Source organism: Salminus brasiliensis, chromosome 3 (genome assembly GCF_030463535.1).
Source record: "Salminus brasiliensis chromosome 3, fSalBra1.hap2, whole genome shotgun sequence".
NCBI lineage: Eukaryota > Metazoa > Chordata > Actinopteri > Characiformes > Bryconidae > Salminus > Salminus brasiliensis.
In genome coordinates this window covers 36,188,796-36,205,610 of record NC_132880.1, presented here as the reverse complement: position 1 = coordinate 36,205,610, position 16,815 = coordinate 36,188,796, and the positions used below count along the sequence as shown (strand labels likewise).

The 16,815-nt window shown below is 41.7% G+C and overlaps 2 protein-coding genes across 2 annotated transcripts; one reads left to right on the top strand and one right to left on the bottom strand.

The window, feature by feature from the left end:
• Positions 1-457: 457 nt before the first annotated feature.
• stmn2b (stathmin 2b) lies at positions 458-9,941 on the top strand. Its single transcript, XM_072676018.1, has 5 exons — positions 458-592; positions 5,495-5,590; positions 5,926-6,101; positions 6,914-7,105; positions 8,496-9,941. Exons 1-5 carry the CDS (start codon positions 574-576, stop codon positions 8,553-8,555), a joined length of 543 nt encoding a protein of 180 aa, XP_072532119.1. The 5' UTR covers positions 458-573; the 3' UTR covers positions 8,556-9,941.
• A 3,386-nt stretch (positions 9,942-13,327) lies between these two features.
• Positions 13,328-16,600, bottom strand: hey1 (hes-related family bHLH transcription factor with YRPW motif 1). Its single transcript, XM_072674807.1, has 5 exons — positions 16,428-16,600; positions 15,911-15,986; positions 15,699-15,782; positions 15,487-15,568; positions 13,328-15,172 (listed from the first exon to the last, which is right to left on the bottom strand). The coding sequence occupies exons 1-5, from the start codon at positions 16,511-16,513 to the stop codon at positions 14,526-14,528; spliced, it is 975 nt and encodes a 324-aa protein (XP_072530908.1). The 5' UTR covers positions 16,514-16,600; the 3' UTR covers positions 13,328-14,525.
• Between the last annotated feature and the right edge of the window lie 215 nt (positions 16,601-16,815).

Here is a 16,815-nt window from a genome sequence, read left to right as displayed (position 1 = left end):
AACTGACAATATTAGCTATACGTCCTAGGCATTTAAAGGGGACAAATCATGTGTAAATACTTGTGGATTGTGATATATTTGTATTGAAGAATGTTTCTTTTTGTCCTGAAACGGCGACCAAAATCCTTAATCCAGGACAATCCTGGAGGAACTGGTAACCCCATGCGTAACGAATGTGCACAATGCTAATAGGTTGGGTACAAGCTGCTGTTACATGCTAGCTACATCATCTCCAGTGCAAAAAAAAAAAAACATTTAAACTTTATTAAAATATATGTGTGTGATTTGTGGCTATATTTGGGAAAAGAGTGAAAATATATTTATTAGACGTTGCGCCAAAACGACCGGTTTAACGCGCGGGTTGAGTTGGGAACACTGTATCCAATCTGGCAACCCCGACCTTCTGCTGTCCAATCTGACGCTGGTAATTAATTCCGAAGCCCCGCCTCACTTCGCTCCTCTCTCTCCGCACCCAGAGCGCTGTTCTGCTGACTCAGTGCCTTACCCCGGTCCTGTTTCTCCACACCGTTCACTAGGACGCACGCAGCACCCGTCACGCCACCACCTGCGACCATGGCTAAGACCGCAATCGGTAAGACTGGCTCTTCTCTGGGTACTTTTGATATTTGGATACAGGTTGGGTTGCGTGAGGCAGGGAGATGCTACGGCGGGGAGGCGACACCCTCACTGCACAAAAGATCCAGACTGATGGTGATGTCGAGGACTGGGTGCAGTCTACTGCATGTAGGGGGGGAATTATAACAGTAATAAAAATAAAGGGCTGCATGTATGGACGAATTCGTCTGTTTAAGGTTCTGACGCATTTGATGCTTTATCGTTTTCTCCAGTGCCTTCGCCAGTGCCCTTTTATAGGTGTGCACGTCAGTAGCCTACATCGGTATGACGGATGCTCAATGCACCATCTTTGAACTGCAAAACGCATTTGGAAATAAAATGCTCGCATGCCCTCTGGAACTGATTTAGGATGTGTAGGTTACGGTATCCGAGCGGATGATGCGGCACGTGCCGCCCCGAGCCTCGAGTCTGACCCAGCATAATGCAGAAGGACCCCACCCAAGATCTAGGGCGCACCATATGATCGACTACAGCTGAACAATGACGGATGCAGAGAAGCCAGAAAGCAATGCAGGCCATCCGCCCCTCCTAATTTTCCTTTCTAACCCTTAATGTTACCAAAGCCTGCACAGCTATTAAATGTGGGTGCAGCATCGTCCAGACGAGGCTGTCAGGACAAAAGAGGTTATGATACACTGCCTGCGTAAAGCTGATGCATTCGGCTTGATAAGCAGACATGGTGTTTTCCTGCCTTTCTGATGGCACTATTGCATTTGTTACTGGCTACATCAGTCAAAATGGCTCTGATTTTGGACAGCATCCATTACCTTATTTTTGAGTTTTCCCTTATAAACCCTTCAGGATTTTTTTTCTTTCTATTTATTTTTATGATTAGGCCCAGTATATCTCACCGACCAATTCCAGCTCCCATATTTCCTAACACAGGATACCCAACGCCTTTCAAGTCACCACCTCTACATTGATTAATACGATCGCACACTGATGTGGATGATTAATTCATGAGCCGTTTCTATTCATATGCATGTGTTTCTGACTGGAACCCTGCTGTCCAGAGTGATGACTGATGGGTGGATGTGTGTGTGTGCACTCACAGACCCCTGTAATAGAATAGATGTGTATGGCCTCAAGTCGTCTGGCCCATAAACATGTCTCCTCGCGCCTGGAGATTGGGGCGAGTTGAGGGAGTGGGGCGGGCCGGGCAGAGGGCGCACGCTGGTCTCGTTGAATTATGGGTAAAAGGTTGGGGTGGTGGAGCCGTGTGAGAAGCGCTGTTCTGGTTGTCATCTCTTGTCACCTAAAAAAAAGATGACGCCTGCCTCGGGAGCATTCGTGGTATTTGGGAATCTGTCCTTTCACCATTTTTTTGGGAAGTATGGACAGGTCTGATGTGTGTCTATGGTGCTATGGGTACATACAGCTTACCAATAGAAAAATTCACTTACATTAACTTACATTAATTATATTGATTATTCAGTATATTAACAAACTGCATTGTTATATATTGATTATTTTATTGCTAAAATGGAGCCAAACAATGGCAGGCCAATAAAACAAATGTATGTAAATTAAAAATAAGACCATGCAAAGGCCTCCAGAAAAGAAAAAAGCTTTATGTGGGACAAAAAGTGTAAATAAATGGGTGTGTCCATCAGGCTGCAGTGAGACAATTCAAAATATGCATTATCTTAATAATCCGCCCAGTCATTGCAGATTGGCCAAGATGGTACATTTTTATCAGATGTTTATTAATTTGGGTTGTCAAGATTAATAGAGTAATATGGCTTACAGCACTCATTCTGTTTAGAAACTACAGAAGAAACAAAACAATCCAAAAGGCCTCTTTGCAGCTTCACAATAATGAGAAAGGCCATTTCAATCAATACAATCAATAGAATATTTATAAGACCCTGAACAGATCTTAGTGGAGAGAGATACATTCCTGGCATTTTATTGATCTAAATGAAACCAAAGCCTAGGGAGAAATAAGAGGTATACAGTAAGGCCTAATCATCACCTATCATTGAGTGAACTCCGTGACACTCCCTGATACTTGGAAATACACCACAGAAGGAGAATCTGTTAGGATTTCCAATTCACATTGACTTTTAGAGAGCTTTATTATCTCCTGTATCCAGTGTTGATTAGCCCGGCCTGCTGTATTTCACATCCTCCCTCCAGATTTGAGCCGCGGGTTTGGTTGGGTGTAACTAATCCAATCTGATCCACAAATCCAATCCGGCGGCTTTATTTCTCCCTGATAAACCTTTTAGGGAAGAAGAGGTTTGGGGATCAAGTGCACAAGAAAGCCTTTCGTCATTTGGTAGCTTTTAAACATAGAGAGACCAGAAGCTAGGAATCAACCAGCAAACCACAGGGGTGTGGCCAAACGTTATCTGTATCTCTGAGAAGTGACATTTTGGTCTCTTGGGTGAAGCCGTCTCCACCATGCCTCGCAAGCTTTTCTGACAAGCAAGACTAACATTTAGGCTTGTGGCCTGTGTTCACAATGTCGCAGCTGATAAAAAAGAGTGTTGTCATGTCTGCCTTTAGTGATAGTTTCCATGGGATTAGGACATCTGAGGGGAGAGGTCTGCATCGCCGCACTGGACACAGGGTGTGTGTAGAGGGGCGGAAGGTGGAGGGGGGGTATTGATTTCCAGGGTGGGCATGCTGGTGCATTATCAAAGAAGCAACACAAAAGGCCGCCATTTCCTTATTGATGTGGCCTTTGTTGCCAACCTGTTACTGACTGAGGACGTTTTAATAAGTGGATGTGTTGCAAGGACTTTGGGCGTGGTCTCTGAGGTTTGGGCAGCTGAGCCCTGGTCATTCTCTCTAAGTGACGTTTGTTAATTATAGCAATTGCCGAGCACAGAGAGACATCGGGCCTTCTCTGACATTTCCTTTTTCACCTGCTTACCAGCCAGCTAACCTGAATTACATGCTCCACTGAGCTGCCAATCCCCCTCATTTCTTCCTCACTGAAGAGCTGAGAAGGAAATGGCTGCTTTGCGTGTGTGTGTGAACGTTCAGGGAGAGCACTCAATATTTGTCTGCCAACCCCCTCCTCAGCATCACCACCCCATTTTCCTGCCTCAGGGTTCAGTTTATAATCCCAGTGGGAGTGCTTTCGTCTCTTTAGTGCTTCTGGTTTGCAATTCCTCAGCGTATGGGGAAGGGTTAATAAGTTCTTCAGAGAGAGGAAGAGTTGATCAGATTTCCTCTGGCGTTGGGGGCTGGATGGAGGGCACTCGTTGCGGCAGTGCAGGAAGTGTCAGGGTGTTGCTGCATCTCTGTAAAACCTGCCAAGAATTGGTGTAAAGGAACAATTCAAATTTCTCAGTGATGGGAGTTACCTTGTTATATGAACACAGAAAAGTCAAATTTTTTTTGGATTTTTGCTGTAATGTCAGTGATATGTAGGTGCTATGCAATTGTGGTAGGGTTGCATGCTTTGGACATAATGATATATTAATTATTATATATTATTATATATTATATATATATAATTATATAACAACATTATTTGATTGTAATTTGACAATAGAACTCAAAACAAGGTTTCACATTTGATGCTCAAAAGGATCATAGGTTATATATTCTTTAAATGAACATAGAATAAACATGTGAAAATGAGAAAAACCTGCAAATAAATGCAATTATATTTAATAATTCATATTTATAATATTTTATTATGGTCTTGGAAAAGCTTAAAAAATACAACTAATGCAAAAAAACTGTGGAAATGGCAGTGTTTCAGTAGCAGAGTGTTCATTTACCCCCTTGTGTGCAGTGCAGATTGCAGCTCCTGTGCTGCATGCTGTTGCCATGAGGCAACAATTATACTTGATTATTTTATGCAAACACACAGCAGCTAACTTGATTTTATTTATGAAAAATAAGGGGTAACTCCCCACAAATTGTGTAAAAATACTGAATTATGAGAATGCTTCGTTAACTGGGCGTTTCACTATGTTATCTATGTGAAACAGTGCAGAAACAGGAAGGCATGTGATCAGAAAAAATAAATAAAAAGACCTTTTTAGATAAAGCCTCACTTTTTCAATGGAATAAAGAACTTATATTCAGTTATATTAATTGTATTCATGATTAATGAACTATATTTAATGGCAAAATAAGAAAAGACAACTTGTCTACCGGTAATATCCATTACTTTGCTTGCAATATCTTTGATAAAACAAAGTCATAAAGCTGGAATTGTATTCCTAACGTTTTAGTAGCCATGAAAAATATCATCGCTGTTGGAACCGTATGCATTTTAACTCAATTTTTGATGTTCTTCACTTTTTGATGGTTATTTCAATATGTAACCAGTTGTTCTGGTTTCATGATGCACAGACCAATTAAAATTGATTTATTTGCATTGAGGTTGAAGAAGGTTGAAGACATTTTGGAAAATCAAAATATGATAAAAATTTAATCCGACTGTAACGACGTACTAATTTGGTGTAAATTGCCATCCTACTCACTTCCCAGATCAAACCAGTAGCAGCAAAAAAGGAATTTCCTTCCACTATGCCAGTCGGACATGTGCTAAATAAATAATGTAACTCGTTTTTGATGCAGCAGCAGAAATCCTGTGGGGAATATGGTTGTTTGGGATATAGGAGCATTTGAGGACGCGGCACCCCCATTCTCTCCTCAGAGGCTTCAAAAACCGCCCACAAAAATGGAGACAATGCCTCTGCTAATTCAGCCCTCTGAGAAACCTGCTTTGATGCTTTTTTTTTTTTTTTTTTTTTTTTGAATATTTATTTTCCACTGCATGTAAGGATGTGATCTGTAATAAGCATTCAGGGACAGAGATTGCGAATCTGGGCCAAGGACTTTGTTTTTGATGTGGTGTGTATGTGTGTGTGTGTGTGTTTCCCTGCAGCTTACAAAGAGAAGATGAAGGAGCTGTCCCTCGTCTCCCTCATCTGCTCCTGCTTTTACCCAGAGGCCCACAATAAGATAATGGCCGAATTTGAAGGTGGGTAATGAAAACGATGATGAGGTTGTCTAATAACACTCGTGCTAGTAAAAAAATAGATGTGAAGCCCTTGCTGGATTAAACCTTTTAACACACCGAGGAGCTTTCAGGTCTACATGGCAGCACAAAGCATTTATTCGTTTTTTTCATTTTTATTAAGCGCAGTAAATGTCTTAGATAGATGCCTTAGATTGCTTTCTAATGACGTTTTAACGGATATGTAAACTGAAGTCCTCCATAAATCCTCAAAAGTCTTCTAATGAAGCTGTGCTCTCCAGTGTAGTGCTGCTTTTAAAGCGTAGCCATATGTCTCCCCTTGTCTTCTGCGTGCTCAGACATGAAGGTCAAGCCCATTAACAAGCGGGCCTCTGGCCAGGCCTTCGAAGTGATCCTGAAACCTCCTTCCCCTGTGTCTGACGGTGGCTACAGCATCACCTCTCCTCCCAAGAAGAGGGATGTTTCTCTGGAAGACATTCAGAAGAAGCTGGAGGCCGCTGAGGACCGAAGGAGAGTAAGTGAATTATATAGCGTTGAGCAGTTTTCATGGTCCAGTTCTAATAAGTAATAGAACAATTGGTGCCCTTATTTTTTTTCCCTGGATTTTTGCACATTGATGCATTACAAGCTATCCAGTTAAATAGGTTTCAACTTTTTTTTCTGAAAAATATCTAAGATGCTTTAATACAGTTGTCTTCTTTCATAGATGAACCTTTGACAAGTTCTAGTTTAGTACTTTATTGACACAGGTAATAAAACAGGCCAATTGAAAACACAAAGAAACATTGTAAAATACAGATTGAAGATGCAGTAGGATAATAAAAAAAAAAAAAACATAAATAATAAACAAACAAAATAAGTAGGAACACAATAAAATACTCCGTAGTAGAAAAATGACAACCCTGTATAAAGCAACAAGATTTTTACAAAAGAGAGAAGACTGTATATAAGACTGTATATAAGAAGGTATAACTGCAGTTGCCTAATAGCTTTTTGTTTTCATATTTAAAAAAATCTCTAAACTCTGCAAAAGGGAAGAATTTAGCACAATTATCTTCTGGTCTTCATTCAAGACCTCAGTTGCTTATTGATATTATTGATTTGATTTGATTTGACCTGTCATTTGTTGACCACCACAGCTGATTTTATTTGGTGTAACAGACTGTAGGAGGTTATTGACAGTTTTTGCTTCACCTGCAGGCTGTCAGTTATTGATCAGGATGATCTGCTACAAAGTGACTCTCCATATGTCCTCCACTGTTCTTCACACTCCCACTCCCCCCCCCCCCCCCTCTCCTCCCTCCCTCTCTCTTTTTGTGCCCGCAGTCTCAGGAGGCTCAGGTGCTAAAGGCTCTGGCTGAGAAGCGTGAGCACGAGCGGGATGTGCTGCTGAAAGCCATGGAGGAGAACAGCAACTTCAGCAAAATGGCAGAGGAGAAGCTCACCTCGAAGATGGAGCACAACAAGAAGAACCGCAAGGCTCTTCTGATGGCCATGCTCGAGCGCCTGCAGGAGAAGGTGAGGACAGAGTTTAGAGTGTTATGATAGACGTCAAGGCTGTGATTGAATTTCAGAGGTTTAGGGTGTGATCGGATTGGATTGGATTGAAGAGGTAGTCAATCAATCGATACGTTTTTTTGATTACAAAACAATCCCACAAGAGGGCGCTTGAAGCACACATTGATGCCTAGAGATTCAGTGAAATATGTGAAATAACTCAGGCAGTGTGTTTATAGTGTGATTTTGTTGTATTTTAATTCAATTAACACATTTTAGTTGATATTTTAAATAATCAAATTTTATAAGATATTTCAAATATTTAGCATTACCAGCATTTGCTAGAAAATAGTTGCTCACTTAGTGTAGTTTGTTATATCAATCAAAATAAGCATACCTAATATACAATAATCAAATTGAGATTTAATTACTAAGATTACATCCATAAAATTAAGAAATAAATATAAAACAAAAAAAGGAAAAATAAGCCAAAATGGCATAAATAAAACCAGAATAAGGGAGAGAAAAGGTCAAATTTAAATGAACTATAAATTGAAATAAATGTCAAATTAAAATTTTAAAACAACCAAACAAAATAATAAAAAAATATTAATCAAAGCTGAGCTTAAGTGTTTCCCGTAGTGAATTCTAGCTCGGTGTTGCACTGTGACTAAAACAGATTTTCCCAGTTCAGTACAAACTCTCAGCAACAACACGCAGGGTTCTAAATATTAGCAATTTGATATGTTCTGTAATAAGGATTATATTGCCATGTGTGCATAGGCCTACTCTGCACTGTCTGTGCCAGACAACTACAAACATATAATATTTGATGTTAGAAAAATGTCTAGATAGTCTAGATAGACAAAAAGCCTCTTGGCTGACACAGAAGGTTGAGGCTATATCCATTGCAGAAATGTAGTTTGGACCACTGATATTTGCAAATGAATATTTGTCTGCATTTTAATCATTTGACTGTGTTTGGAACCCTACAGAAATAAATGTTACATTAACATAAATGTTAGATTTCTCTACATACTAATTCAAATGAATCCAGTCATAATTTCTTTATTTCATAAATGATTATGCATTGCCTTCAGCAAGATGTTCAGTAAATGAAATGAATGACTGGATATTGGCACATTGGCAGGGAGTGATTTTTAGCTTATCCTCTATGGTCAGTTAACCAATTAATTATTTTTTCTAAAAGGTTATTAATGGTTTGTTATTCTTCATTTTTATCTGATTTTTTTCTAATATATTCAGTTACTAATGCAATACACTACTAGTAAATTAGCAGGGACAGCTGTAAATCCAATATGTCTGAAAAAGTAATACAATACAATATTTATTTGTGCTTTGTTTGTTTGTGTGTGTGTGTGTGTGTCTGTGTCTGTGTTTGTGTGTGCAGGAGAGGCATGCCGAGGTGGTGCGCAGGAACAAAGAGCTGCGGGAAGAGTTGACAGCATGAGCATCTCTTCACCTCTTACTGCTCCCTCTCTCACCCTCTAAAGCCCCCTCCCCAACCTCCTCTCCCCATCCGCCTGACCACCCACCCCATGTAGAGAAAAAGTCTCGGACACCCCACCCCACCCTGAGGGAGAAGGATGCCCCCCTTCCCCGCCCACGCACCAACACCACCGATCCCCCATCCCTCCCCTCCTAAAGAAAAAAAGAAACACCAGAAGTATCATGCATCCCACTGCTCCCTAAACAAGAATGTTTTTGCTCGAAATTTGAAACAAAACCAGTGAAAGTGGGTATTGATTTTTTTGTAAATACTTCCTTTTTTGTTATATATGAGACTACAGAAGTATTGCAGTGTGCCATTTTATAGTTTTCTCTTTCTGTCTCTCTTTCTCTCTCTCTCTCTCTCTCTCGGTATTAATGGATGTAATTCATTTCCTCTCTCTTTCTCTCTGGAATCTGCTGCAGTTTCTCTTGTACCAGGCTTCGGTGTTTGTGAGTTTGCCAGCTAGCTGACGTTTTGCAGTTTCACCTCTTTCAACCCCAATGGCCATGTCCGTATCTGTGTAGGTGTGGAGAGTGTAGGACGTCACTGTGCACGCTCACACACACACACATGCACACTTCCCCGACTCTTGTGAGATTCATATATGAGCCAGCTCTTGCGGTCTGCCTATCTGGTCTTTATCTCTTTCCGTACATACACACACATGCACTGTTTATTGATGGACATACACACACAGCCCACACGTTCCCATACACACCATAAACGCACACATGATTTAGCAAAGAAAACATATCGCTCAGGAGGAGCTTGCTAAATCTTTGGTTTCAGCTTTGCCTTCGTTACGTGACATCTGTGCCTCGTGGTCACTTTTGTGCCCATATAGTGTAGATCTGTCTGTGTGTCAATTTCCTTTCCATAGAAAATAAGGAGGGGGGGGAATGGAGGTGGAGGTAGATTGCGTTCACTTGTGGTTCTCTTGTAGTAATCAAAGTGTACTATATAGGAAGTAATGCCGGAATGATGGTGACCTTCAACAGAGCACAACAGGGACTGCCAGATATCAAACGTGGCAGAGGGAAAGAGATAGAATTAATAACTCACAGACGGACACCGTAGGGGCACAATGGAGAAGAGGACACATAAGTGGCCTCACCGTCTCATCCATACGTCCATAGGTGCATGTGCGGCTGTGTACAAATGTGTGTGTGTGTGTCCAAAGTGTTGTGGGAGTGAGCCATTCCTCTTGGTGCAGGTGGAGACCCAGTATCACACACCCTCCTTCTGCATCCTCCTCTTCTCCTGTTTGTGCGCTTTCTTCCCTTAACACATATATCTTTGTGAGCAAGCTGTGGTGAATAAAGGTTTGGGGTTCTGTGAATGAGAGCATGTGTCCAAGACTCCTTACTTCTCCTTCCATCAATGCGACAAAAGTATAGAGACAAATCCAGGCTACAAGGCGGCTGAAACTGCCCCAACATACGTTTGCCAGTTTTGACAAATAGTGATATAAACCACATAATGTCACCTAAAAACTTCGTATCAAAATATACACTCACGGAAGAAGGAAAATCTTAACTTTTTTAACAAGGTATTTTTATTTTACAAATAGAAGTACTTTAGATTACAAAAAAATGAATGATACATGACACAATAAAGACTGAGATAACAGAACAAAGGGGGCTTTCTTATTTCTGATATTCCAGCAGTTCTGATAGCAAAATGCTTAATTCTATTGAACTGGAAGAGCAGTATTTCTCCCCTGTTTGGGCACTGGATAAGAGATATGCTGCAATTTTTACAGTAAAAACATTTAATAGAAGGTCATGTAAAATGTAATTCTGAAGCATTTCTATTTCATTTAATTTTGACATATATATATATATATATATATATATATATATATATATATATATATATATAGTCCTAAAACAACAGACAGATTCAAATTATGGCAAAACAAACAAACAAGAAAAAAAAAAAACTGAAATACTAAAAATACGCCAAGTTTTTTGTCTGACACCAACGGGTTTACCAACTCAATGCAGTCTGAAGCAAGTGTTAGCACAATGCTAATTGTCACTATACAACACTCTTCCATTTTCTACGTATTAGCTATAATAGCCTTGTATACCTCCAGTGCAAAACTAAAGAAGCAAACATAAGACAGCATGCACTAATAAACTACATTTATGGAAATGTAAATATTTTTTAGTAATATTCGTGCTTTTGTCCTCAGAGACCCTCTGTGGGTAAACTGTAGCAAATATTTAAAGTATTCTCTGTTAATGAAGTTCATAAAGAGTTCTTTAGCAAAGATAATGTATATATAACTATGTATATATATATATATATAATTATTTTTTTATTTTTTTATTTATTTTGATATACCAGAGGACCCTATTGTTTATGGTCCTGTACGCAATGTTCCATACAACTCCACTGTTATGAGTCAAAAACCCTTTTCAGGGATATATAGAGTACTTTGTTTATTTATGGCAACGTCTAATTAAAAATTACACACTGAACTCAGTGAACCTGAATCAAACGTGTGTGCTGGATATTGATATATTTGTATAAACATTGCTCTTGATCCTGTTGACATTGCAACTAATGATAAAGAAATTACAGTAACTGTATTTACATATTTGAGGCAAATTCTTGTGAATGCTGCCAAAATACAACCATGAACCCTATTTTTTTAAACTAGCAGTAGCATTACTGACAGTGGAAACAGCTCCAGTCATGTGGACCCCCTAAGTCACAGATATTCCGACACAAAGCAAACTATGTAAATTATCATAATATAAATACTGTGGAGGCAGAATAAGCAATAAGCTTCACAATTAAACCCACAACTGATTCTTTACACTTAACAAAAACATGTTCTACATAGTGCTAAAACAGCTTTTGTGACTTGCTGCAATAGGTTTATATAGAATAAGGTTCTATACAGAACCGTATACAGGTGGTTCTACATAAATAGCCATTTCATCAGGCAAAGACCAGTTTAAGCATTCAAGTGGCTCTGTAGGTTGTTCTGTATACATAGATCAGCCAAGGGGTGGGGTATGTTAGGCAGCAAGTGAACTGTCATTGCTTGAGGATGTGGGCAAGCATAAGAATCTGAGTCACTTTGACAAGAGTCAAATTATGATGGCAAAGACAATAGGGAGAAAACATAAGGCAGGTCTTTTTTCTGGTATGCATTCATCATTTACTAATGTTATGGCTGATTGGTGTAGAACTATTGACTTTACTAAAGAACCCTTAACCCCCTGTGGTAGACAGCAGGGGTCCTCATTCCTGGTCTTGGAGATCTACCACTCTGCAGAGTTGACCTCCAACCCTAATCTAACACACCTGATCCTGGTATCTCAATATTGTGTTGGAGGTGTGTAGGGGTGGTATATCTCCATGACCAGGATGGGCAGCCCTGGTATGATGGATGTTAATGAAAACCGTGCACAGGTGTAGTGGCACAGATGACCAGCAGGTGGCAGCAAATGACTTCACACCTTTCTGTGCTGTAAAATCATAGGACCTGTTCAATCACAAATGCTAACGTTGCTGACAAGACTGAAAGCCAACAGACACAATTTAGCATTATGCAAATAACCCCATGCTAACTCTTCTTTACTAGCACATTAGCCACAGTGCTACTAACATGTCCTTCCCTGCTAATCTGAGGTGCTTCACCTTAACATCAAAGGATCAGATTTCCTTCTAGTTGCATAACTTCAGGAGAAGGGATGAGGGCACAAATAGAGACATGCTAAAGGATGGCAGAGCTGGGGGATAAAGTGTGAGAGAGGCGGAAAGAGAAAAGGAGGGATAGAGTGAGAGGGAGGCAGGGAGAGAGGGAAAAGGAGTGTATCTTGGCATCGGGTGAGTGTAGGAGGAGGATCTGTTTTACGGATTTGGCTGGCAGTCACACAGAGCTTGCAGTAGCGTGGGAGTCCAGCACACCAGGAGTTTGTGTGTGCTGCTGCGATGGCTCCAGGACAAAGCTGCACTGTGCAGCCGTCTCCTCCCTCTCCTCCTTCACTCACTCGTTCCTCTATCCCGCTCCCTCGCTCCGCTCTATCCCTCGCTCTCTCCTTCCCACGCGGCCTGAGCCAGCACGGCCTGCCATTGTCCAGGATATCCCCTGGCTGTTAATGGCTTCCTGAACACATAGAGAGGCCACAGAGGCCCTGGGGCTGCACACACTCGTTCTCTACATGCATTCTGACTCTGTCACCTATAGACCTCTTAGTCTGCTCTCAGTAGGTTTTCATACATTTGGTGATTCCTGTGTAAATGATAAAGGGGACATTTGTATCAAGTTGATACTCATGCTGTGTGATTGGATGATAGTTGTGTATTCCTGTGGGGCATTAGGGTTGGGTGCTTTGACCATGATAGTCTACTTTTAAGAAATAGTTAAAAATATTAACTTAATTTTAAGCCTAAAAAAGACTTGCTCTGTAAAAGTACGTGCCGATACTCCAGTTCAATATCGGTATCGGAAAGAAAAGGGACTAACTACTAATTACTAAAACTAAAAGAATTCTACTTACTCATATAAACTTCCCCCAATATGGTATTCATAGGTTTTCCTCACATTCCATGATTATTTCAGAGCATCATGTTGACTATATATGTCCCTATAATGCAATTATAATGGAAGAAACACATCATGCAGGATGTTTTAAGTGAATTCAGGAACTAACAATGCTAAGAAAAGAGTATGAGATTGAGTATGAAGCGAATGGAGACACAGGAACAAATTGCACGCATATTATTTATTGCAAAAGAAAAAAGGCCAACAGATGAGTGAGGCAGAGAAACAGGCTGCAGCACTGTCCACCACACACTCGCTCATTCTCTGCTGAACAGAGGTGACATCAGATTTGTCAGCGCACTTTTTTTATGAAACATAAAATATACAAACACCTCTGAATATTCCATTATACTTTGTCCTGGACAAGCCGCATGTATCTGCACTTTTTGTGTGCTTGTTTCACCACTGAGAGAGAGCTGAGTTGGGTTGAGGGTTTTATCTATGTGTTTAGCTATGTTGTTAAACTGTCCCTTGTTAGGGAATGATGAGGGCTGATGGGGTTTTAACAGTGATTTAACCCAGTAACTGGCTACAACAGCCCTTTTATTTCATATAAATAGATGCAAATAATTCAGTTGAGATAAAGGTTCTTTTGCATAGTTCTTTTTTTACTGTATATATTTACATAATAGAAAAGCTCCAAATCATACAGCCGTGAATCCAACACCATGTGAACCATGTAGTATCAGTGATTGCATAGCTACCCAACTTCATGTTCAATACAAACAAAATACCACAAGGTATCCTGCTAAGATCTGAGAGGGAGTACGATAACGGCCTTATATTTCACCCTGGAGACACAAGGCTTATACAGAGTTTGCAAATTTGAATATTTTGCTTTACATTTTTAGCTACACATTGGTATTTTTTCCTGTCAGATCAACAAACACCTGGTTCTAGGCATTAAACCAGCTCTGACTGCCTTTTTAAAAGTTTTAGTACCTCATCCCCAAAAATACCCATCTCTCCATCTCCCTCTCGCTCTCTCTCTTACTCTGTTTCACTCAGTAGCAAGGCAGGGCATTGTACCAGCATTGCACCCTGTTCTACTAAAAGACAAAAGAAACAGTCTGACTAAGAAGTTAATGGGCAAAAAGCCTGACCACCAGCACAACCTATCCCTGATTAGCTGGAAAGAGAAGTGTCTCTCACAGAGGGATGGAAATGCAGGGTTTTGTGTTCTTAAGAAAACAACACAGCTAATAGTCTGGCACATTAGTTCTGCATTGCTTCATTTCCACTTTGTCGAGTCCAGCCTGGAAAAGCTCCATCTTCTCGTAATGATTCAGATTCAGATTCATTTCTGGTCTGACTCTCAGTCCATGGAAATCCGCCTTCCGCTCCAGGAGCGCTTTTTTAAAAGTTCAGAAGGCCCCTATCTCCATGCTCCAGGGCCTATAGGGCTTGCCCAAGCTGCTGGAGGGGTTTGCGGGCCCCAGAGAGCTAGGCGAGAGCAGGGGGAAGGCGCTCAGGGGGAATGGGAAAGCCGACAGGCCGGACAGCGACGTGAGGAGGGGAGGGGACAGCTTGGATGCGGAGGCAGCCGTCAGCCCAGGAGGTAAGGGGGTGCCGGGGGTCACCCTCAGGGGCCCTGCTTGGCCGGCTTCGCTGATCACCGTGCCAGTCAGCCTGCTGGAGCCATGGGCCTCGGACGAGGGTGCAGACGGGGAGGATGACGATGAGGAAGAGGAGGAGGTGGATGAAGACGAGGATGCGGGACTGCTGCTACTGCGTGAGAGAGGCGCCCCCTGTTGGTGCTGCGGGAGAAGGAGGTGATGAGCCAGGTGGCTTGGCGGGGTGCCAAACGCAGAGCCCCACGCCAGGTGACCCAGGCCGGAGTGAGCTTCTCTCTGAGTGGCGTAGTTGTTCAAATGGGACACGAGGCGAATTCGGAGCGGGTCTGTGTTTTCCAGGCCCTCGATGATGCTCAGGTATCGGGCGGTCTCTGCCAGGCACTCACGGAAACCCAGGCCACGGTAATCCATGGCCAGCGCGTGCGCATCAAAGTACCCTGAGGGAGAAGTGGATGGTCAGTGATTTTGCTTAGATGCATTAAGCTGTGTTTTGTTTGCTACAACTCTCAGAGACATAAAGTCCATTCACATTAGCGAAAAAAAAACTCTTCTTAGACCTCTTTTAATGGGACTGCCCTTAATCTCTTAATCATTTTGCAGTATGAAATTAGTCTTTTTCAGAATCAAGAACGTAGGCTTTTCAAATCTCTTGCTTCATACCATTACGCAACTGAACTGAGGTCAGGTAACTTTACAATACTCAAACATTTGGTGATAAATATATAGAAAAATTAGTAAAACTATTGGTTACCTTTGCCACCAGCTGCATGAAGCATCTTCAAGTGATCCACAGTCATCTGCAAAATTTCTGCTTTCTCCAACTTAGCTGAGCCCTGAAGACAGAGAAAGTAAGCACACTGTTGAATGCACTGCACATATTATTCAGCTAAAGGCTAAAATCTACTGCCTGTTAAAAGGGATGTGAAGCCCTGACCAGGTGCAGTGAGGTGCAGTGTCTCTCACCTGTTTCTCCAGCGCGCTGGGCACCAGCCTCCTCAGCTCAGACAGACTGTTATTAATCCGGTCTCTGCGCCGCTTCTCGATTATCTGTGGGGAAAAAAAAAAAGTTATCGATTAACTCACTGTTGACTTTATAACTCATTATGCTGGATATCTTTACCCAGCATGTGTATTCCTCGTTCTGTCCTGTAAAGGCTGTCGGAAGCTGTACTCACCCCTCGGCGTCGTTTCCTCGCCTGAACTTGAGACGTTGTGGACGGAGACGCTGATCCGAGAGGAGAGCTCATACAGCTGGAAGGAGAAACGAAAGGAGAAAAGGACAAGGTCTTAAAACCTGGACAGTTCACTACTGAGACCCAATTAAAGACAAGAGACACATCTCGCCACGTTTAAGCCATATGAAGATGCCTTAAACTGAAAAGGGGTGTATTTATTAAAACACGGATTACTTCACGTGCTTGTCTCCCCTGACTTACATCAGCACATGGTCATTTTTTACAGGTAACAGGAATATCCGTGGTAATTCTGCTAGTACCTGAGCTGGCCAGTGTAAGACACTGTAAATATTGCAGTGCGGGCTAATAAACTGTGACCAGTAGTACTGAAAAACACGGATCTTCGGAGAGAAAGCTATTGTCTGCAGTTGTAGCTAGAAAGAGGACAGTAATGCCTCACATTTAGCTAGTTTGAGATTCTGAGAGATTTTTCGCCAACGACGACATAAAAACTTACACATTCTCGTCCGCACTTTCCTTCTCCACTTCGATATTCTCGTCCAGCTCGCTGTCTGAAGAACTGAAATCGTGATTTCTCTTCATGTTTGCCTTCAGCTTCTCTTACTCTCTGTGTCTCTCTCTGTGTCTCTGTGTCTCTCTCTGTGTCTCAGCGCTGATGTTCAGCTGATTCTCGGCTCTGCCTGTTTGAAGCCTCGAGCTTTCCCACGGTATCATTTCAACTCCGCACCGAGCCAAGAAGGGCGGGCTCTGCGCCGAGGCATCCAATCAGCGAGCCGTTTCGAGTCTGATTGAAGGGCCGGTTGCCAGGGCGCCTCTTGGAACACACCCACGCTGCTTTGCATAACGCTTGACCGAGAGCCAATCGACTGTCCGCTAGGGAGAGC